This window comes from Hemitrygon akajei, unplaced genomic scaffold (genome assembly GCF_048418815.1).
Source record: "Hemitrygon akajei unplaced genomic scaffold, sHemAka1.3 Scf000047, whole genome shotgun sequence".
Taxonomy (NCBI): domain Eukaryota; kingdom Metazoa; phylum Chordata; class Chondrichthyes; order Myliobatiformes; family Dasyatidae; genus Hemitrygon; species Hemitrygon akajei.
This window is the reverse complement of record NW_027331933.1, coordinates 5,931,589-5,955,183: the sequence shown is the minus strand read 5'-3', so window position 1 is coordinate 5,955,183 and position 23,595 is coordinate 5,931,589. Positions and strand designations below refer to the sequence as shown.

Sequence of the window (23,595 nt, the reverse complement as noted above, 5' to 3'; positions counted from 1 at the left end):
GAAAATACAAACAACTGAGACACCAAGGGACTTGGGAGATATTGTACAGGATTCCATAAAGGTTAATTTGCAGATTGGGTCTGTGGTCAGGAAGGCAAATGCAATGTTAACATTCATTTCAAGAGGACTAGAATATAAAAGCAAGAATGTAATGTTGAGATTTCATAAAGCACTGGTGAGGCCTCACGTAGTTCTGGACCGCGTATCTTAGATCGGATGTGCTGAAACAGGTGATGGTTCAAAGGAAGTTCACGAAAATGGTTCAGGATTCAGCGGCTTGTCAGATACAGAACGTTTGATGACTCTGGGTCAATTAATCACTGGCATTCAGAAGACTGAGCGGTGCCCTCATGGATCATATCAAATGGTGAAAGCCTTGATAGAGTGGATGTGGAAAGTGCGCCTCCTCTGGTGGAAGAGCTTAAGACTAGAAGTCACAGCTTCAGAATAGAGGTGCGCCATTTTAGAACGGAGATGAGCTGGAATCTCTTTAATCAGAGTGGTGAATCTGTGGATTTCCTTGCCGCAGGCAGCTGCGGAGGTCTTTTTTTTTATGTAGATTTAAAGTAGAGGTAATGGGGTAAGACAGAAGATTGGGGAAAGGCAGAAGATTGGGGCAGAAGAAAAATGTATCAGTCACGATAAAATGGCGGAGCAGACTCGATGGTCCAAATGGCCTAATTCTCCTCCTATATCTATGGTCTTAAAGGGTGAAAGCAGCCATTACAGGTTTTAGTTTCACCGTTACAAAATGGCTACAGCATTAATATTTGTCACAATGAAGCTCACAGCATGTGATGTTGTTTGTTATTTCCTTTTCCGGTTATTTTAGGTTCATTAGCTTGAAAATGTTTCTTGCGTTTGTAGTTTTTTAAAAACATTACCTTGGAATGATTTGTGTTTTCTGGGAAATGGACTTACGTAAAACGCTTAGTTAAGAGTGATTCCCCTACAGTGCAGAAACAGTCCTTTCAGCCCATCTAGTCGGTTACATTCCCTGCCTGAACTCATCCCCTGCACGCAAACTGCAGCCTCAATACTTCTCTCAATGATGTACCCACGCAAACTTCTCTTAGACACTGCAATTGAACCCGCATCTACCAGTTCCGCTGGGAGCTGCTTCCACATTCACCCCTCCCTCTGAGTGATGTAGTTCCCGCTCTGATTCCCCTTAAATATTTCACTTGTCACCCTAAATTCACGACCTTACCAAAACTAAGGGGCAAATACCTACATGCATTCCATAGAACCATAGAACATTACAGCACAGAAACAGGCCTTTTGGCCCTTCTTGGCTGTGCCGAACCATTTTTCTGCCTAGTCCCACTGACCCGCACCTGGGCCATATTGCCCGAAGTCCCTCTCAACCATGTACCTGACCAAGTTTTTCTTAAATGTCAAAAGTGAGCCCGCATTCACCACTTCATCTGGCAGTTCATTCCACATTCCCACCGCTCTCTGCGTGAAGAAGCCCCTCATAATGTTCCCTTTAAACTTTTCCCCCTTCACCCTTAACCCATGTCCTCTGTTTTTTTTTTCTCCCCCAGCCTCAGTGGAAAAAGCCTGCTTGCATTCACTCTATCTATACCCATCATAATTTTATAACCTCTATCAAATCACCCCTCATTTTCCTACGCTCCAGGGAATAAAGTCCTAACCTATTCGACCTTTCTCTATAACTCAGTTTCCCAAGTCCCGGCAACATCCTCGTAAACAATCTCTGCAGTCTTTCAACCTTATTAATATCCTTCCTGTAATTCGGTGACAAAAACTGCACACAATACACCAAATTCGGTCTCACCAATGTCTTAGACAACCTCACCATTACATTCCAAATTTTATACTCAATTCCTTGTAAAATAAGGCCAATATACCAAAAGCCCTCTTTACAACCCTATCTACTTGTGAAACCACTTTAAGGGAATTATGTATCTGTATTCCCAGATCCCTCTGTTCTACTGCACTCCTCAGTGTCCTACCATTTACCTTGTATGTTCTACCTTGGTTTGACCTTCCGAAGTGCAACACCTCACACCTGTACGCATTAAACTCCATCTGCCATTTTTCTGCCCATTCCTCCTTCAACCTATATTCACCCTATATCCAGTCTGTATCCCACCACCTCAATGATATATTTCAACCACATTGTTCAAACTCTGTCCAGCCTGTATCCCACCACCTCAATGATATATATCAACCATCTTGTTCAACCTTTGTCCAGTCTCTGTCCCACCACCTCAATGATGTATATCAACCATCTTGTTCAACCTCTGTCCAGTCTGTATCCCACCACCTCAATGATATATATCAACCATCTTGTTCAACCTCTGTCCAGTCTGTATCCCTCCACCTCAATGATATACATCAACCATCTTGTTCAACCTCTGTCCAGTCTGTCTGCCACCACCTCAGTGATATATATCAACCAACTTGTTCAAACTCTGTCCAGTCTGTATCCCACCACCGCAGTGATATATATCAACCATCTTGTTCAACCTCTGCCCAGCCTGTATCCCACCACCTCAATGATATATATCAACCATCTTGTTCAACCTCTGTCCAGTCTGTATCCCACCACCTCAATGATATATATCAACCATCTTGTTCAACCTCTGTCCAGTCTGTATCCCTCCACCTCAATGATATACATCAACCATCTTGTTCAACCTCTGTCCAGTCTGTATCCCACTCCCTCAATGATATATATCAACCATCTTGTTCAATCTCTGTCCAGTCTGTATCCCACCACCTCAATGATATATATCAACCATCTTGTTCAACCTCTGTCCAGTCTGTATCCCATCATCTCAATGATATATATCAACCATCTTGTTCAACCTCTGTCCAGTCTGTATCCCATCATCTCAATGATATATATCAACCATCTTGTTCAACCTCTGTCCAATCTGTATCCCGTCACCTCAATGATATATATCAACCAACTTGTTCAACCTCTGTCCAGTCTGTATGCCACCACCTGAGTGATATATATCAACCATCTTGTTCAACCTCTGTCCAGACTGTATGCCACCACCTGAGTGATATATATCAACCATCTTGTTCAACCTCTGTCCAGTCTGTATGCCACCACCTGAGTGATATATATCAACCATCTTGTTCAACCTCTGTCCAGTCTGTATCCCACCACCTCAATGATATATATCAACCATCTCATTCAACCTCTGTCCAGCCTGTATCCCATCACCTCAATGATATATATCAACCATCTTGTTCAACCTCTGTCCAGTCTGTATGCCACCACCTGAGTGATATATATCAACCATCTTGTTCAACCTCTGTCCAGTCTGTATCCCACCACCTCAATGATATATATCAACCATCTCATTCAACCTCTGTCCAGCCTGTATCCCATCACCTCAATGATATATATCAACCATCTTGTTCAACCTCTGTCCAGTCTGTATCCCACCACCTCAATGATGTATATCAACCATCTCATTCAACCTCTGTCCAGCCTGTATCCCATCACCTCAATGATATATATCAACCATCTTGTTCAACCTCTGTCCAGTCTGTATCCCACCACCTCAATGATATATATCAACCATCTTGTTCAACCTCTGTCCAGTCTGTATCCCATCACCTCAATGATATATATCAACCATCTTGTTCAACCTCTGTCCAGTCTGTATCCCACCACCTCAATGATATATATCAACCATCTTGTTCAACCTCTGTCCAGTCTGTATTCCACCACCTCAATGATATATATCTACCATGTTGTTCAACCTCGTTTCAGACTGTATCCCACCACCTCAATGATATCTTTCAGCAATCTTTCTTCTAAACTTTGTCCTCATTGTGAAGTTTTGTTTTGCCCTTTTTCCAGGATTGTGTTTTTTTTTGATAACTAGAAACACCAGAGGTTTAGTTGGACACAGCACGTGGCAGGGAAAAAGCAACCATTTCAGTTTTAGATTCACCGTTACAAAATGGCTGCAGTGTTAATCTTCATCATAATGGAACTCCTAGGATCTGATGTTGAGTTTATTATTTCCCTTTTCGGTTATTTTCGGTGAGCCACTTCCTCTGTTTCCAGGGTAACGGCCCGTCAGAGCTGCAGCAAGTGTTGCACATTTTATCGCTCTGTGGTCACCGCCTCTCAGCGTAGAGACAGTGGCCTCGGGAGCAAATGTAACAGAGTGATAGTGGGAGGAAAGGATGCTGTGAGCATTGACTGTATGGGATGTTTTACATCAGGGTCAGAATGAACTCAGAACTAACAGAGTGGTTGGGGTGGGGTGGCATTTACAATTCAGGGTGGCAATCGGTAACTATCTGTGCATTAAAATAAAGGAGAAATACTACAGTTGCAGGAAATTTAAAGTGAGGAGGGGAAAATACTGGAAACGCTCAGCAGATCGGCGGCATCTTGGACAGTCTCAGTTCTGGAACTGGGTCTTCCAACATTTCTCTTTTCAGAGATGTAGTCTGATGTACTGAGTTCCCAGCATTTTCTATTTTATAATTTTCCATTTTGTTCCTGCTACACTGCAGGAAAAATGGCAACCCGCTCTGCTGGGCAATATCCCACACAGCAGGAAGATTGTGAACAAATGTGCTCAGTTTAGCTGCTGGGATCAGGCTGAAGTGTATCCCCATCCTCTATACAGACCGGGGAACCAGCCTGAGCACCGGCCCCGGCAGAGGGTCATTAGGATGCAATTCCACCTTCGTTTGTGAATCAGAAATGGCAGGAACACCACGGCAAATCGCCGGCACCAAAGCGTCTTTGTATGGGTGATGATATTGAGCTGGTGACTCTGAGGATATGGAACTGGCAGTATACGGGCTTCAGTCCAGGTTGGTAATTCAACAGCTAGGATCGGAATTTTCTCAGTCTGCAGTGAAGCTGAAGTCTTGGGCGGTTCGATGTTGGTTATGGGGGAATCACCATCTACACTGCCCAATAGAACATCACATCTGTCCAGTATTTTGGAGATTATTTAAGAGTTAACTAGGGAGTTGGGTGAAGTTGGGCAGTGATGTTGTTCATCTGAACTTTGGTAAAGTCTGTAACAAGATCCCGCATGGCAGCTGATCGGGAAGGTTCGGTCACGTGGGATTCACGGGGAGCTGGCGAAGTGGATTCACACTGGGCTCGAGAACAGGAAGCAGATGGAAATGGCAGGAGGATGGGAACCGGAATGATAGAGCAGAGAAGGGGAAAATAAATCTGAGATAGTGAGCAGTAAAGATGTCAGGAAGGACAGGCAGGCGATGGGGCAAATTGCAGACATTGGGATGAGTTGTGGTGCAATCAAGTTGCAGTGCAGTCAAAGAAAAAATTAACAAATACCGGACTTAAGGTGTTATTCTTAAATGCACGCAGCATAAGGAATACAGTGGATGATCTTGTAGAGCTACAGATTAGCAGGTATGATATTGTGGCCATCACTGAGACAATGCTAAAGATGCATGCCTCTGGGAGCTGAACGTCCAAGGATACACGGTGTATCGGAAGGATAGGCAGGTAGGCAGAGGGGTTGGCGTGGCTTTATTGGTAATAAATTATATTAAATCATTAGAAGGAGGTGACGTAGGATCGGAAAGTGCAGAATCTTTATAGGTTGGCCTAATAAATCGCAGGGGTAAAAGGACCCTGATGGCAGATATATACATGCCTCCTAACAGCTGCGGTGATACGGACTACAAATTTCAATAGGAAATAGAAAAGGCTTGCCAGAAGGGCAGTGTTATGATAATTGTTGGGGAGTTAAACATGCGAGTGGATTGGGAAAATCAGGTTGGCACTGGTTCTCAAGAGAGACAATTTGCACAATTTCTACGAGATGGCTTTTTAGAACAGCTTGTTGTTGAGCCCACTGGGGCATCGGCTGTACTGGATTAGGTATTGTGTAATGAACCAGAGGTGATTAGAGATAGATAGATAGATAGATAGATACTTTATTCATCCCCATGGGGAAATTCAACCTTTTTTCCAATGTCCCATACACTTGTTGTAGCAAAAACTAATTACATACAATACTTAACTCAGTAATAATATGATATGCATCTAAATCACTGTCTCAAAAAGCATTAATAATAGCTTTTAATAAGTTCTTAAGTCCTGGTGGTTGAATTGTAAAGCCTAATGGCATTGGGGAGTATTGACCTCTTCATCCTGTCTGAGGAGCATTGCATCGATAGTAACCTGTCGCTGAAACTGCTTCTCTGTCTCTGGATGGTGCTATGTAGAGGATGTTCAGAGTTTTCTATAATTGACCGTAGCCTACTCAGCGCCCTTCGCTCAGCTACCGATGTTAAACTCTCCAGTACTTTGCCCACGACAGAGCCCGCCTTCCTTACCAGCTTATTAAGACGTGAGGCGTCCTTCTTCTTAATGCTTCCTCCCCAACACGCCACCACAAAGAAGAGGGCGCTCTCCACAACTGACCTGTAGAACATCTTCAGCATCTCACTGCAGACATTGAATGACGCCAACCTTCTAAGGAAGTACAGTTGACTCTGCCTTCCTGCACAAGGCATCTGTGTTGGCAGTCCAGTCTAGCTTCTCGTCTAACTGTACTCCCAGATACTTGTAGGTCTTAACCTGCTCCACACATTCTCCATTAATGATCACTGACTCCATATGAGGCCTAGATCTCCTAAAGTCCACCACCATCTCCTTGGTCTTGGTGATATTGAGACGCAGGTGATTGAGATTGAGGTGAAGGAACCCTTACGAGGCCGTCATCACAACATGACTGAGTTCACTGTGAAATTTAAGAAAGGAAAGCCTAAATCTGATGTGTCGGTATTTCAGTGGAGTAAAATAAATTACAGTGACATGAGAGAGGATCTGGTCAAGGTTGACTGGAATGGGACACTAGCGTGAATAACGGCAGAGCAGCAGTGGCTGGAGTTTATGCGAGAAGTGAGGAAGGTGAAAGACAGATATATTCCAAAAAAGAAGAAATTTTCGAGTGGAAAAAGGATGAAACTGTGGCTGACAAGAGAAGTCAAAGTCAAAGTAAAAGCAAAGCAGAGGGCATACAAGGAAGCAAAAATTAGTGGGAAGACAGAGGATTGGGAAGATTTTAAAAGCTTACAAAAGGAAAGTAAGAAGGTCATTAAGAGAGAAAAGAACAACTATGAAAGGAAGCTAGCAAATAATATCAAAGAGGATACTAAAAGCTTTTTCAAGTATATAAAGTGTAAAACACAGGTGAGAGTAGATATAGGACCGATAGAAAATGATGCTGGAGAAATTGTAATGGGAGATAAGGAGATGGCAGAGGAACTGAATGAGTATTTTGCATCAGTCTTCACTGAGGAAGACTTCAGCAATATACCGGACATTCAAGGGTGTCTGGGAAGAGAAATATGCACAGTCACAATTACGACAGAGAAAGTACTCAGGAAGCTGAATAGTCTAAGGGTAGATAAATCTCCTGGACCAGATGGAATGCACCCTCATGTTCTGAAGGAAGTAGCAGTGGAGATTGCGGAGGCATTAGCAATGATCTTTCAGAAGTGAATAGATTCTGGCATGGTTCCAGAGGACTGGAAGATTGCAAATGTCACTCCGCTATTTAAGAAGGGGGCAAGGAAGCAAAAAGGAAATTATAGACCTGTTAGCTTGACATCCGTGGTTGGGAAGTTTTTGGAGTCGATTATCAAGGATGAGGTTACGGAGTACCTGGAGGCATATGACAAGATAGGCAGAACTCAGCATGGTTTCCTTGAAGGAAAATCCTACCCGACAATCGTATTGCAATTTTTTGAGGAAATTACAAGCAGACTACACAAGGGAGATGCAGTGGATGTTGTGTATTTGGATTTTCAGAAGGCCTTTGACAAGGTGCCGCACATGAGGCTGCTAAACAAGATAAGAGCCCATGGAATTACGGGAAAGTTACATACGTGGATAGAGCGTTGGTTGATTGGCAGAAAATAGAGAGTGGGAATAAAGGGATCCCATACTGGTTGGCTACCGGTTACCAGTGGTGTTCCACAGGGTTCTATGTTGGAGCCGTTTCTTTTTACGTTGTATATCAATGATTTGGATTATGGAATAGATGGCTTTGTGGCTAAGTTTGCTGCTGATACAAAGATAGGTGGAGGGGCCCATAGTGCTGAGGAAACAGAGAGTCTGCAGAGAGACTTGGATAGATTGGGGTAATGGACAAAGAAGTGGCAATTGAATTACAATGTCGGAAAGTGTATGATCATGCACTTTGGTAGAAGAAATAAACGGGCAGTCTACTATTTGAATGGGGAGAGAATTCAAAGTTCTGTGATGCAACGGGACTTGGGAGTCCTCATGCAGGATACCCTTAAGGTTAACCTCCAGGTTGAGTCGGTGGTGAAGAAGGCGAATGCAATGTTGGCATTCATTTCTAGAGGAATAGAGTATAGGAGTAGGGATGTGATGTTGAGGCTCTATAAGGCACTGGTAAGACGTCACTTGGAATACTGTGTGCAGTTTTGTGCTCCTTCTTTAAGAAAGGATGTGCTGACTTTGGAGTGGGTTCAGAGAAGATTCACTAGAATGATTCCGGGAATGAGAGGGTTAACATATGAGGAACGTTTGACCGCTCTTGGACTGTACTCCTTGGAGTTTAGAAGAATGAGGGGGGACCTCATAGAAACATTTTGAATGTTGAAAGGCATGGACTGAGTGGATGTGGCAAAGTTGTTTCCCATGGTGGGGGAGTCTAGTACAAGAGGACGTGACGTGAGGATTGCAGAACGTCCATTCAGTACAGAGATGCAAAGAATTTTTTTTTAGCCAGAGGATCTGTGGAATTTGTTTTCACGGGCCACAGTGGAGGTCAAGTCATTGGGTGCATTTAAGACAGAGATTTATAGGTATCTGAGTAGCCAGGGCATCAAAGGTTATGGTGAGAAGGCGGGGGAGTGGGACTAAATGGGAGAATGGATCAGCTCATGATGAAATGGTGGAGCAGACTCGATGGGCCAAATGGCCGACTTCTGCTCCTTTGTCTTATGGTCTTATGGTGTTGGGCAGGATCCCTAATCACAGCAGGAAGATAGTGTTCAAGTGTGCTTGGTTCAGCTGCTGGGGTCAGGCTGAAGTGTATCCGCATCCTCTATACAGACCGGGGAACCAGCCTGAGCACCGGCCCCGGCAGAGGGTCATTAGCTTCCAATTCTACCTTCGTTTGTGAATCGCAAATGGCAGGAACACCACGGCAAATCACCGGCACCAAAGCGTCTTTGTATGGGTGATAGTATTGGGCTGGTGACTCTGAGGATATGGAACTGGCAGTATATGGGCTTCAGTCCAGGTTGGTAATTCGACAGCTGGGATCGAAATTTTCTCAGTCTGCAGTGAAGCTGAAATTCCGGGCGGTTGGGCATTGGTTATGGGGAAATCACCATCTACACTGCCCAATAGGACATCATATCTGTCAAGTGTTTTGGAGATTATTTAAGAGTTAACTAGGGAGTTAGGTGAAGTTGGGCAGTGATGTTGTTCATCTGAACTTTGGTAAAGTCTGCAACAAGATCCCGCATGGCAGCTGATCGGGAAGGTTCGGTCACGTGGGATTCACGGGGAGCTGGCGAGGTGGATTCACACCGGGCTCGAGAACAAGAAGCAGAGGGAGATGATTGATGATGGATTTAGCAAATGGAGCCCTGTCGCGAGTGGGATGTGTGTGTCAGTGTCGAGACCTCTGTAATTCACTATTCATGTCACTGGTTTGTATGTGAATGTACATGGCACGATTAGCAAGCTTGAATTGAATTGAATTAAATTGAATTAATTTCTTACATCCTTCACCCACATGAGTAAAATCATTACGTTACGTCTCGGTCTAAATGTGCAATGTGCAATCAAACTATTTTATAATAATTTATAATGAATTGAACAGTCAATATAATATCAAATCAGCGTGAGCTAATCAGTCTGATGGCCTATTGGAAGAAGCTCTCCCGGAACCTGTTGGTCCTGGCTTTTATGCTGCGGTACCGTTTCTTGGATGGTAGCAGCTGGAGCAGTTTGTGTTTGAGGTGACTCTGGTCCCCATGGATCCTTCGGGCCCATGTTACACACTGTCCTTGTAAGTGTCCTGAAACATAGGAAGTTCACAACTACAGATGTGCTGGGCTGTCCGCACCACTCTCTCTGGAGTCCTGCGATTGAGGGAGTTACATTTCCCACACCAGGCAGTGATGCAGCCAGTCAGGATGCTCTGAATTGTGCCCCTATAAAAAGTTTTTAGGATTTGTGGTTGATACTGAACTTCCACAATCGTCTGTGGTGAAAGAGACTCTTTTGTGCCTTTTTCACCGAACAGCTGGTGTGAACAGACCACATGGGATCCTCGGTGATGTGGATGCCGAGGAACATAAAGCTGTTCACCCTCTCAACCCCAGATTCATTGACGTCAATAGGGGTTAGCCCGTCTCCATTCCTCCTGTAATCCACAACCAGCTCCTTTGTTTTTGCGACATTGGGGGAAAGGTTATTTTGCCACCACTGCGTCAGAGAGATGACTTCTTCCCTGTAGGCCACCTCATTATTGCTTGAGAGCAGTCTAATCAATGTAGTGCCATCGTCAGATTTAATTAGCAGATTAGAGCTGTGGATAGCAGCATTGTCACGGATATACAGGGAGACTAAATTCGGGAGATTGGTTGATAAGGCAACAGGTGACAATGAATTTCAAAGACATCTTGGTCAGTTATGTAGATGGGCTGAGGAATGGTAAATGGTTTACAACGTGGACAAGTGAAAGATGGTGCATTTTGGACAGTCAGACCAGGGTGGGACTGGTATAGTGAATGGGAAGGCACCGAGTGTTGTGGAACAGAGCGACCTGGGAGTACAAGAATACAGTTCAGTGAAAATGGACGGGCAAGTATAGAGGGTGAAAAAGAAGGCTTTACGCATGCTGGCCTTAGGGCATGAGGTCTGGATTATGGGCATTATATTGTAGTTATATAAATTGTTGGCGCGGCTACACAGAGTATTATGTACAGTTGTGTTCACCCTACTGTAGGAAAGATATTATCAGTCTGGAGAGGGTGCAAACGAGATTGCTGAAGATGCTGACTGGACTAGAGGGGCGAGTCACAGGGAGAGATCAGCCGAGCTGGATCTTTATTTCAGAGGAGGGTGACATTGTAGAAGTTTACATAATCAAGAGGGAGTATAGATAATGTGGTTGGTCGTGGTATTTTCCCCAAGGTTCAAGATTCAAAATTGTTTAATGTTATTCCAGTACATAAGTGTAAAGTGTGATCTGGCCATCACGGTACGGGACCGAGGGACACTCTCCCCGTTCCCTGTTACTGACTCTCACCATCCTCTGCGCGCACCAGCTCCCCACCCCACCCACTGCCCACGCGCGCCCTCTCGCGGATCTTCGACACCCTTGCGCTTCCGGGCTGATGTTGAGACGATATCAGCATGTTGCGTGTACCCGGTATCTCTCGTGAAGTGGCATGATATTTACTTGTCTCTCATTGGTGAGAGCAAGTGCCAATTTAGCATACCAACCAACGGGGATATGGGTTTCGTCATTAAGGTATTCCCTCCTTCGACCCCCACCACGTGTTTCCCAACCTGATTCCTGGGAAAGATCCAATAAGCTTGTTTCTTTAATGTCACACGGAGAGTGGAGAGGGGTAGAGAGGGAATTAGTGTGGGATCCTGTTGAAGGTGTCAGAAGTTGTGGAGGATAATGTGCTGGATCTGGAGGCTGAATAGGGAATAGAATTTTTGATTTGGCAGGGTGGGAAGAGGTATAGTCGAGATAATTATGAGAGTCAGCTTCCACTTATTTTCCATTTATTACCACGGAGTTAATAGGTCTGGCTGGTTTTCTTAGTATTGAGCAATAAGCCAGCTTTCCACTTTCTTCTTTCACTTTCATTAGAAGCTTCCTCAGATCCTCCTCACTTTCAGCCATTAGAATAGTATCGTCTGCACATCCAAAGTTGTTATTATTTTGTCTGGTAATTTTGATTCCAGCACTTTGAGTCCTCAAGACCAGCATTCCTCATGATGTGTTCAGCATATAGATTGAATAAGGAAGGTGACATATGCAGCCTTGTCGTACTCCTTTCCCAATCTTAAAACAGTTTGTTGTTGCGTGGTCAGTTCTAACTGTTGCTTCTTGATCTTTGTACAAGTTTCTCATAAGGCAGATCAGATGTCCTGGTATCCCCATTTCTTTGCCGTAGTTTATTCTGGGCCACACAGTTGAAGGCTTTTGAGTCGTCATTAAAACATAGATAAATATTTCTCTGGAATTCTCTTGATTTCTCTATTATCCAGCATAAGTTAACAATTTGGTGCCTGATGCCTCTGCTCTTCCAAAACCAGCTTGTACATCCGGCTATTCTCATTTGGTATATTGCTTGGAGTCTTGCTTGCATGATCGTTGGTAATACCTTGCTACCATGTGGAAATTGTTCGGTAATTTGAACATTCCTTTACATTTCCCTTTTTGGAAATTGGGATATAATTTTTTTTTCATTTTAAATGTCATTGTTAGGTTTACCAGATCTGCTGGAAAATTGCATGCAACACTTTTACAGCAACACATTTTAAAGTTTGAAACAATTCAACTGGACTCCAGTCACATCGTGCAGCCTTATTATTGGCGATATTTTCTATTGCCCATTCGAATTCACTTTCCAGAATTTCCGGCTCTAGATCGAGAAGGGAGTCATTGCAAGTGTCTTGGCTGTTGGGATATTTCCTGTACTTTGTTGGGATATTTCCACTTCTCTGTATGCCTGCCATCACTTTTTGATGTATTTGCTTCTGTAAGGGCCTCCCCTCAATTCTCTTTTACTGTACTTAATTTTGCATGAAATGATCCTTTCATTTGAATAGGTTTCTTGTTTTTTCCAATTCTGTTGTTTACTTCACCTTCTTTGCATCGCTCCTTTAAGTAAGCTTCCTTACGTCTCCTTGCTGTCTTCTTGAACGTTGTGTTCATTTGGAGGTATTTGTTCCAATCTCCATTGGCCTTCACTTCTCTTCACTGTTCAGCTTCCGCAGAAATCCATTTTGCTTTCCTGGTCTTCTTTTTGTTTGTAATATTTTTTGTTGGTACCTCTTGTATAATGCTCCTTATTGTTATCCATAGTTCTTCTGGCATTGCTCTCCACCAGCTTGAATCCATGAATCTGTTCTTCACCTCAACGGCATATTCTAGAGGGATGCTCTCAACATCAACCTTTCCTGGCGCGTTGGTTTCCCTGGTGCTCTTCAGTTTCTTTCTGAATATTGTTCTAAGCAGCTCATGGTCTGAGATTGTCAGAGACCAGAGGGACCGAGGAGTTAAAGTGCAGAGTTCACTCAATGCGGCGACACGGGGTGGTGAAGGTGTGTTTATTAATCTGTCCTTCAACAGTCAGGGTGCTGAGTGCAGGAGTTGGGAAATAATTATTTTATTTATTTTTTTATTGAGATACAGCGAGCCACGCTGTCCATTAAGTCCCCCACTTTGATCCTAGTCTTGTCACAGGGCAATTTACAATGACCAATTAACCAGTCCACCGGTACTTCTTAAGACTGTGGGAGGGGGGCAGCCGGACCACCTAGAGGAAATGCATGCGATCATGGTGAGAACCTGCAAACTATTACTGGGAGCAGCGGGAATTGCAACCACGTCGAACTGTAAAGGGTTGTGTTAACTACTATGGTGCCGTTGTACAAGGCGTTGGTGATATTGTGTTTGGAAAGGCTTGGTTAAAGTGGAAGGAGTGCAGAGATTTGTGAGTCTCTTGTCAGGGCCAGAAGGCCTCAGTTTTGGGGAGAGAATGACCACTTTATACCTTTACTCCCTGAGCAGCCTTGCAAAAATGTTTGAAATTTGAAGAGCAGAGTAACTGACTCTGACGCAAACGTTTTAATTTGTGTAATTCAGATCATCGCCAGCAGGAGGTGCTTTCCCGGACGGCATACAAGAAAACGATAATCAACCAGCCTCAGTCAGAGTCAAGAATGGACACAGGTATGTTCACTGGGCTCTTTCTCATTAAAACTCTGTCCTTATGGTACACGTGTAGTCAAATCATCAATAGTTCAGAGGAATAGACTTGGGAGATAAAGGGGCAGAGAGAAACTGTCATCATTGATCCTACTGGTAAGGCAACCTTGAGCACTGCAACAATACACCAGGTTCAGCGCAGGGACCTAACAACGGGAATGGTCGAATCACTCCGCTCACCAGGCAAATCTTCACCTGAATGAAAGGAGAAGGAACTCCTGAATAAGGTGGGTGTGGGCGAAACTCAGACAGGAATACAACAGCAGGCAATGTAACTGTCCAGGGAACAGATAAAATTTATGTCAGTATTTGGACCATCCTGATGTGGGAAATGCCTTCAACAGCCAGTGAGAGAAACACATCAAACACGAGGAAATCTGTAGATGCTGGAAATTCAAACAACACACACAAAATGCTGGTGGAACACAGCAGGCCAGGCAGCATCTATAGGAGAAGCACTGTCGACGTTTCGGGCCAAGTACCATAAGCACCCGCATGGGTACCAGTTATGCCTGCCTTTTTGTTGGCTTTGTGGAACAGTCCATGTTGCAATTCTATACGGGTATCCGTCCCCCTCTTTTCCGCTACATCGATGACTGCATTGGCGCTGCCTCCTGCACGCATGCTGAGCTCGTTGACTTTATTAACTTTGCCTCCAACTTTCACCCTGTCCTCAAATTTACCTGATCTATTTCTGACACCTCCCTCCCCTTTCTTGATCTTTCTGTCTCCATCTCTGGAGACGGCTTATCTCCTGATATCTACTATAAGCCTACAGACTCTCACAGCTACCTGAACTATTCCTCTTCCCACCCTGTCTCTTGCAAAAATGCTATCCCCTTCTCGAAATACCTCCGTCTCCGCCGCATCTGCTCTCAGGATGAGGCTTTTCATTCCAGGACGAAGGAGATGTCTTCCTTTTTTAAACAAAGGGGCTTCCCTTCTTCCACCATCAACTCTGCTCTCAAACGCATCTCTCCCACTTCCCGCACACCTGCCCTCATCCCAACCGCCCACCACCCGGCTCGGGATAGGGTTCCACTTGTCCTCACCTACCACCCCACCAGCCTCCAGGTCCAACGTATAATTCTCCGTAACTTCCGCCACCATCAACGGGATCCCACTACCAAACACATATTTCTCCCCCCCCCACACTTGCTGCTTTCCGCAGGGATCGCTTCCTGCGCGACTTCCTTTTCTATTCGCCCCCCCCCCACCAACCCTTCCCATCGATCTCCCTCCTGGCACTTACCCGTGTAAGTAGAACAACTGCTACACCTGCCCTTACACTTCCTCCCTCACCACCATTCAGGGCCCCAGACAGTCCTTCCAGGTGAGGCGACACTTCACCTGTGAGTCGGCTGGTGTGGTTTACTGCATCCGCTGCTCCCGGTGTGGCCTTTGGTGAGACCCGACGCAGACTGGGAGACCATTTCGCTGAACACCTACGCTCTGTCTGCAAGAGAAGGCAGGATCTCCCAGTGGCCACACATTTTAATTCCACGTCCCATTCCCATTCTGATATGTCTATCCATGGCCTTCTCTGCTGTCAAGATGAAACCGCATTCAGGTTGGAGGAACAACACCTTATATACTGGCTGGGTAGCCTCCAACCTGATGGCATGAACATTGACTTCTTTAACTTCCGTTAATGCCCCTCCTCCCCTTCCTACCCCATCTTTGACATATTTAGTTGGTGTTTTTTCTCTCTCTCTCTGCCCATCACTCTGCCTGTTCTCCATCTCCCTCTGGTGCACCCCTCCTTTCTTTCTCCCTAAGCCTCCCGTCCCATGATCCTTTCCCTTCTCCAGCTCTGTATCCCTTTTGCCAATCACCTTTCCAGCTCTTAGCTTCATCCCACCCCTCAGGTCTTCTCCTATCATTTCGCATTTCCCCTTCCCCCTCCTACTTTCAAATCTCTTACTATCTTTCCTTTCAGTTAGTCTTGACGAAGAGTGTCGGCCCGAAACGTCAACAGTGCTTCTGCTATAGATGCTGCCTGGCCTGCTGTGTTCCACCAGCATTTTGTGTGTGTTGAGAGAAATAGATGTTGTTTTCTGTTTGGAAGCGCAATAGTGAATTCTCCCCCGATTTTTGGGTTGTTGCATAATGGAGGTGAAGGAAGTTTTCTGTGGTCGAGTTGAAGAATGTTATATTGTGGGAGAACGGGATGGGTGCGGGAGACAGTGAACAACAGAAATTGTTAAAAGGCAATCTGGGGGGGGGGGGCTAGGGAAACAAGGAAATGTCCTTGGCAAATAGGATTAAAGTAAAACAAAATGATAAGTAGGGAGAGCACTGCACAAAATGCTGGAGGAACTCAGCAGGTCAAGTAGCAACTATAGACAGAAATTAACTATTGATGTTTCGGGTTAAGGAATCTCAATCAGAGTATTTGTAAATTGATTTTAGAGTTGCCTTGGGCACATAAAATGGAGTCAGGACTGGAGGAGTGTTGTTCTGGCTGAAAACCAGTGACCAGCGGTGTCCGCAAAGATCACTGTTTGGCCATGTGTCGTGTGTGATGTAAATAAATTAATAATAAAATATGTATTACTCAAAATAATATACCAGGTGCACAGTTAATCCTGGAACGGTTAATACAATTGATGTACGGACTGGTCTTGTGATAGATGTGCATAGTTTCCTGAAAGTAGCAACACATTTGGTAGCGTGCTAACGATGAGTTGAGGTATTTGTTGAAGTTGGCCTGTAACTGGATACGCGTTGGTTAAGAGACAATTTCATTATTGTGCACAGATCTGGTAACCACATCACGAAAGTGATGTGGAGGGTCTGGAGGGGGTGCAGACGATTTTCACCATAAATACCAGAGGGAATTGGCTTAAGGTTAGAGGGTAAAGTTTGAAGGGAATTTAGGATGCAGGTTTTCCACAGAGAGTGATCGGTATCTGGAATGAGCTGCTGAGGGAGGGACTGGAAACAGATACTCAGCAGCATCTGAGAGGCGTTTGAACTCATGAGTAGGCCGGGAACGGAGGGATATTGATCATGTTCCTAAAGATGGGATTGGTTTAAGTTGGCATCGTGTCCGCAGACGCAGAGTACACTCTACCATTTTATGTTCTATGACCAACTACAGATCTGAACTCCACCATCTCCGCCTTCCTGTCAAATTGTGAGGATCACCAACTGTTCCAGTTGACGAGATTCTACATGGAGCGACTGGAGCAGGCGATTGAGCAGGGTGTGGAGGGAGTTGGCTTTATGCTAATGGGCGATGATCACTTCACCGGGCAGGAGTATCACGTAAGTGGGAGGAACATAGACTGAGTGTAGATTCTACTGAATCAATCACAGGCCGACAGAACCGGTGTAACGGCACCTCTGGGCAGTGAAAATCCTGTAATGTTTGTGGTCAACATCAAGAAAAGAGATTTCACCTGAGGAAACCCTGAACCTTCATTCACTCATACCAGCCTCTCTGCAGTTTTCTGACCACGTTCATTTTTAGACAGGTTAGGATACAGACAATGACTGAGAGGTGAATTTAGTGATATGACACTTGACGGACATTGCAAGTGGACAGGGAACCTCTTTACACCACTCCGTTTGATAACACATCATGTTCCCAATGCTCGACCTTAATGGCTATTCACCAGTCTGTGTTCTTCTGATGACCCATGGGATTCCCACAAATCAAATATATAGTGATGTATTTCTCAGCTCATTTCTCGAGTCTAACTTCAACCCCACTGTCAGTTGAACAGGCAGTACTGAATATTGTCTCTCTTTTCAATTTCAATATCCCAGCATGCCTCATGGTTCTGTTACCTTCTGTTCCTTGTGACTGTTCCAATTTGAGTTTGTAATTACCACAGCATATACTGTTAACACTGGGAAATGCAACATTTGTATCACTGAAAATATTCCAAGAATCTACAGCTAACAGAGAATTACAAAGAAACATCTTTCCAATGGCCCTTGTGCATTCACCTAACTCCACCCAGATTGAATTTTAATGAAGAGCCACACACTATACCGAACACTACATTCCACGTGAGGCAGCTGACAATTTCAGTCCAAACTTCTTACTCAACATTCCCACCAGCTGGTTTTGGTCTGTCACACATGCACAATAGTCCTGAATTTGCTGTCTGCTCCTCACTGCCAGTTTCCAACTGTCGGCTGACACTGGACCCCTCATGGAGCCTGGCAGTGAAGTGTGAACCTGTTGTGGTTTACCAGGGATTACCCCAGGGAAAATCAACAGTAACCCTGTCATAGCTTGATCTACCCACACTCATCAAACTCTACAGTACAGCAACAAACTCTTCTGCCTATCTAGTCCACACCGACCTATTATCTGCTTAGTCCCATTGATCTGCACCCGGACTGGAGACGTCCATAACTCTCCCATTGAATGAACTTATCCAAATTGATCTTGAATGTTCAAATCTAATGTACATCGACTAATTCCGATGGCAGCACGTTGCACGCTCTCAGCAACCTCTGAGTGAACAAGTTCACCCTCATATTGCCTTTGACCTGTCATCGTTACCCCATGATCTCTAATTCCAGTCCCACCCAACCTCAGTAGTAAATGTCTTTTCACACTTACTCTATCTATACCTTTCATAAGCTTGTATACCTCTGTCACATCTCTATTGGTCCTCCTACACTCTATTGAAATAACATCCTAGCCTATTCACACGTTCTCTATATCTCAGGTCCTCAAGTCCTGGCAACAATCTGTATTTTTTTCTGCACTCGTTCAATCTTATTGATATCCTTCCGAGAGGTAGGTGCACACATTGCTTCATTAGTCTCTGCCACATCAGTTTCGACATAATATTCCAACTTTTGTATTCAATATTTTGATTTATGAAGGCTCATGTCCGAAAAGCTTTACAACGCCATCTACCTTCGACAACACTTTCAAGAAATTTTGGATCTGTATCACTTTGCAGGATCTCATCACACTTCCTACTCTTGTCATTGGTACCAACGTGGACAACGACCTCTGGCAGCTAATCCTGCCCTTAAGAAAGTTTCAGAGTCGATACGAGATATAAATGACGTTGGCAAGACACCATCCAAAATTCCTGTTCTTGTAAATAGAATCTCCAGTCTGTTCTCCTAACCATTGAATTCCCCATCAGTGCAGCTCAGCTCTTCTCATCCCTTCTGAGTCACAAAGCCAAACTCAGAGCCAGAGGCATAATCACCGTGGCTTTCCTCTGCTAGGCCATACCCCGAAACTGAAAGCCGTATACCTGTTACAGAGGAGTTTCCTGCAGTGGCTGCCTGTTCCCTTCCCTCTCCTGACAGTCACCCAGTTCCCTGTGTCCTGCCCCTTGTGTATAGCTCCCTCCCTGTATAGCCCCCTCCCTGTATAGCCTGTCAGTCAATCTCTCAGCCTCCGGAATGATGCTGAGTTCACCCAGCTCCAGCTCCAATTCCTCAGCACAGTCTGTATTAAGCTGCAGCTGGATGAAATTCCTGAAGGTGTTGTTATCGGGGACACTGAATGTCTCCCTGTCTTGCCGCATCCTGTAGGAAGAGCATCCCACTATCCTGCCTGGCTTTCCCACTGCTCTAACAGTGAAAAAGAGAAGGGAAATGTTACCCAAAATCTACCTAAATCCTCCGCCTCTCCTCACTGAACCCTCTCTGACACAAAGCCTCAATAACCTACCTATCTCTGGCTCACTCACACTATGTCTGCTCTGTTTAAACCTTGCCAAGTGGATAAGTACCCCGCAATCTGTGGCGTTCAGAAAGTCATCACAGGCCACAATAACTTCTTTTAAGTTCTTTTTCCTGCTACGAACAATTGCTGTCAGTGATCTGTGGGGAGCAGAATGTGCTGAGTCAGACCATGTTCAGGGTAGATTTGCACCCATCCCTCCGCTCCTCAATATATTCCCCATTGTTCATTACAGAGCGTGACTGAGCTCGCGGAGAAGGGAAACCGAGCGGGCGCTTCCAAACTCCTCTTGGATCTGGTGATGGAGAAGGGCTCCGGGGCCCAGAGGGTGATGTGGGAATCCTTTGTGAAACTACATCACCATTTACCGAAGTTGAGCAGAATATTGGAGGAAATACGGGAATGTGGTACGGTGAACAATATACTGTGTGTTACAGATGGAAATGCTGATAAATTTACAGTATTACACAGAACAGACTTCATGCAGGTTAATCTGTTTGAACAGGTGACGGCCAGTTCGCCTACATGGACACTGAGCGGGGTTTATCTGATGTGCCCAAACATCTGAAAGGTAAGAGATGGAACAGAAATCCTAAAGTCTGTATTTCACACTGAGAGTCTGAATACCTGTCTTTAGAGGCCTGTTTAGAGACTGTCAGAGTCTGGGAGACAGGTTTTTGTTGTTCTTTCACACTGAGAGTCTGAATACGTGTCTTTAGAGGGCTGTTTAGAGACTGTCAGAGTCTGGGAGACAGGTTTTTGTTGTTATTTCACTCTGAGAGTCTGAATACATCTCTTTAGAGGCCTGTTTAGAGACTGTCAGAGTCTGGAAGATAGGTTTTTGTTGTTATTTCACACTGAGAGTCTGAATACGTCTCTTTAGAGGCCTGTTTAGAGACCGTCAGAATCTGGGAGACAGGTATTTGTTGTTATTTCACTCTGAGAGTCTGAATACCTGTCTTTAAAGGCCTGTTTAGAGACCGTCAGAGTCTGGGAGACAGGTTTTTGTTGTTATTTCACTCTGAGAGTCTGAATAAGTCTCTTTAGAGGACAGTTTAGAGACCGTCAGAGTCTGGGAGACAGGTTTTTGTTGTTATTTCACACTGAGAGTCTGAATACGTCTCTTTAGAGGCCTGTTTAGAGACCGTCAGAGTCTGGGAGACAGGTTTTTGTTGTTATTTCACACTGAGAGTCTGAATATGTCTCTTTAGAGGCCTGTTTAGAGACTGTCAGAGTCTGGGAGACAGGTTTTTGTTGTTATTTCACACTGAGAGTCTGAATACGTCTCTTTAGAGGCCTGTTTAGAGACTGTCAGAGTCTGGGAGACAGGTTTTGTTGCTGTGGCTGGAGGACACGAAGCAATTTACATTTGTCACAACACCTTTTCTGTAGGGCCGAATATCTGGAGATTTGACAAAACTGAAGCCAAACCATTCCAATTGGAACATCCAACTCCAGCAAGGGAAATCTCACACCTCCGATCCAAAGTGGAGCCGAGATTTGTTGTTACTCCTCCATAAGAACATGACATGGGAGCAGAATTAGGCCATTCAGCCCATCAGTCTGCTCCGCCATTCCATCATGGCTGATCCCCGATTCCACTCAACACCATACACCTGCCTTTTTGCCATATCCTTTGATGCCCTGACTGATCAGGAACTTCTGCCTTCATTACACCCATGGACTCGGCCTCCAATGCAGTCTGAGGCAGAGCCTTACAGAGAGTCGTTACTCTCTGGCTCAAAGAATCCTCCTTACCTGTTGTAAAGGATCGCCCCTCAATTTTGAGGCTCTGGCCCCTAGTTCTGGATGTACCTACCACAGGAAACATCCTTTCAACATCTGGTCCTTTCAACATTCTGCAGGTTTAAAAGTGATTCCCTTGCATTCCTTAAAATTTCAGTGAGTACAGGCCCAAAGTTGCCAAAACACACCTCATATGTTACCCCCTTCATTCCCGGAATCATCCTCTTGAATCTCCTTGGGATGCTCTCTAATTACCACACATCTTTTCAGAGGTACGGGGCGCAAAGCTGTTGACAACACTCATGTAGTGAAGCCTGACTACAGTCTTGTAAAGGCTCAGCATTTATATTCGATTCTCTTTTTTGCCGCCTTTACCAAAGATTCGACATTTAAATTAATCTTCTGTGAGTTTTGCTCGAGGCTCCGAGGTCCCTCTGAAGTCGCTCTGCACCTCTGATTCTTGGACCTTCTGCCCATTTAGATAATAGTCGGCTCCTTTCACCAAAATGCATTATCATACATTTCCAACACTGTATCCAATCTGCTACCTTTTTGCCCATTTTTCCAATTTGTCTCAGTCCTGTTGCAATCACACTACCGACCCCTCCACCTATCTTCGTATCATCCGCAAACTTTGCCACAAATACATTCATTCCATCATCTAAATGACTGACAAGAAATCTGAAAGTCAGTGGTCCCAATACTGATCCCTGCGGAGCACCACCAGTCACTGGCAGTCAACCAGAAAAGGCCCCTTTTATTCCCACTCGCTGCCTGCTGCCTGTCAGCCATTCCACTACACGTGCCAGTATCTTTCCTGTGACGCCATAGATTTCTATCTGGTTAAGCAGACTCATGTGCGGCAGCTTATCAAATGCCTTCTGAAAATCCAAGTAAATGGCATCCACTGACTCTCCTTTGTCCAGCCTGCTTCGTACTTCCACCGTGAAATCTAACAGAACCATTGCTAACTTATATTGTCATTAGTCTCCAAGTAGCTCAAAACCTCAACCTCAATAAGAGACTCCAACTCTTTCCCAGTCGCTGAGGTTTGGCTAACTGGCCTATACTTTTCCTTCTTTTCCCTTCCTCCCTTCTTAAAGACTAGAGTGACAATGTCAATCTTCCAGTCCTCCGGGACCATGCCCGAATCAAGTGATTCTTCAAAGATCGTGAACAATCCATCCGTCATCCCTTCAGCAACCTCTCTCAGATCTCTGGGATGCAGTCCATCTCACCCAGGTGACTTTGCACCTTAAGAGCTTTCAGTATGCCGAGATGATTTTCTTTTGTAATAGCAATGGCACTCACTCCTACTGCCTGTCACTCACAGACTGCTAGCGTCTGGAACAGTGAAGATATATGCAGAGTGCACATTATCCAGTGTTCCAGCATGGACTCTCACCTCCCTTTTAATCTTTATATAACTGAAAAAAAGTGTTTATTATCCTGCTTTATATTATTGGCTTTTCTGCCCTCACATTTCATCTTTTCCCTACTTATAGCTTCTTTAGTTGACTATTGTTATCTTGTAGGCCCTTTCCTCGGCTTTTATGCAATCCTTAACTTCCTTTGTCACCCATGGTTGCCTACACGTGTCACTTGAGATCTTCTTCCTCCGTGGGTTCATGTACCAGCTCCTCGGAGAATAAGAGACTGTAGACCAGTGCGGGGTGTGTTACATCGTGACTGGCTTAGCCTGGAAAAGGAAACAGAAATTATGTTCCTTTTCTGTCGCTCAGTACTGATAGCTTCATCCTAAAGGAATGTCAAGAACATGGGGTCCATTGTGAGAGAAGTAAAAGTCAGTAGAGCAAGTAAATGCCCCCCTACCCCACAGTTACCCTCTGCAGGGTTGCACAGTTCAGCAGAAGCTGAGCAGTGAAAGCAGTGAAACCACCCGCTCCACACAACACTCTCCTCTCCAGAATCACGTGTGCACTTGGTGCTCGCTGGAACACCGGGGAATCTGCAAACTACCAACAGAGGGGAGAGTGGAGCCTTTAACAGTAACTCTGAATCAGATCAGAACTGTTTCTGGGCTATAGTTCATTTTCAGACACTCTAATCTCTGATCACTCGATTTCACCCAAACAGTGTCTTTAACGAGTATTTTTTTTTATTAAAGAAAATATGTTGTGTGCTCCATGTTGATCAGATCAGGCATTGACAACCTAT

At 44.7% G+C, this 23,595-nt stretch overlaps 1 protein-coding gene across 1 annotated transcript in view; it reads left to right on the top strand.

The window, feature by feature from the left end:
• Positions 1–23,595, top strand: part of LOC140720825 (NACHT, LRR and PYD domains-containing protein 3-like) — a 143,189-nt gene that overhangs the window by 35,034 nt on the left and 84,560 nt on the right. Inside the window, exons 3-6 of the mRNA XM_073035664.1 lie at positions 13,878–13,964; positions 17,104–17,270; positions 19,907–20,078; positions 20,177–20,242. Coding sequence (XP_072891765.1) covers positions 13,878–13,964; positions 17,104–17,270; positions 19,907–20,078; positions 20,177–20,242 — 492 coding nt within the window. The remainder of the gene's footprint in view (positions 1–13,877; positions 13,965–17,103; positions 17,271–19,906; positions 20,079–20,176; positions 20,243–23,595) is intronic.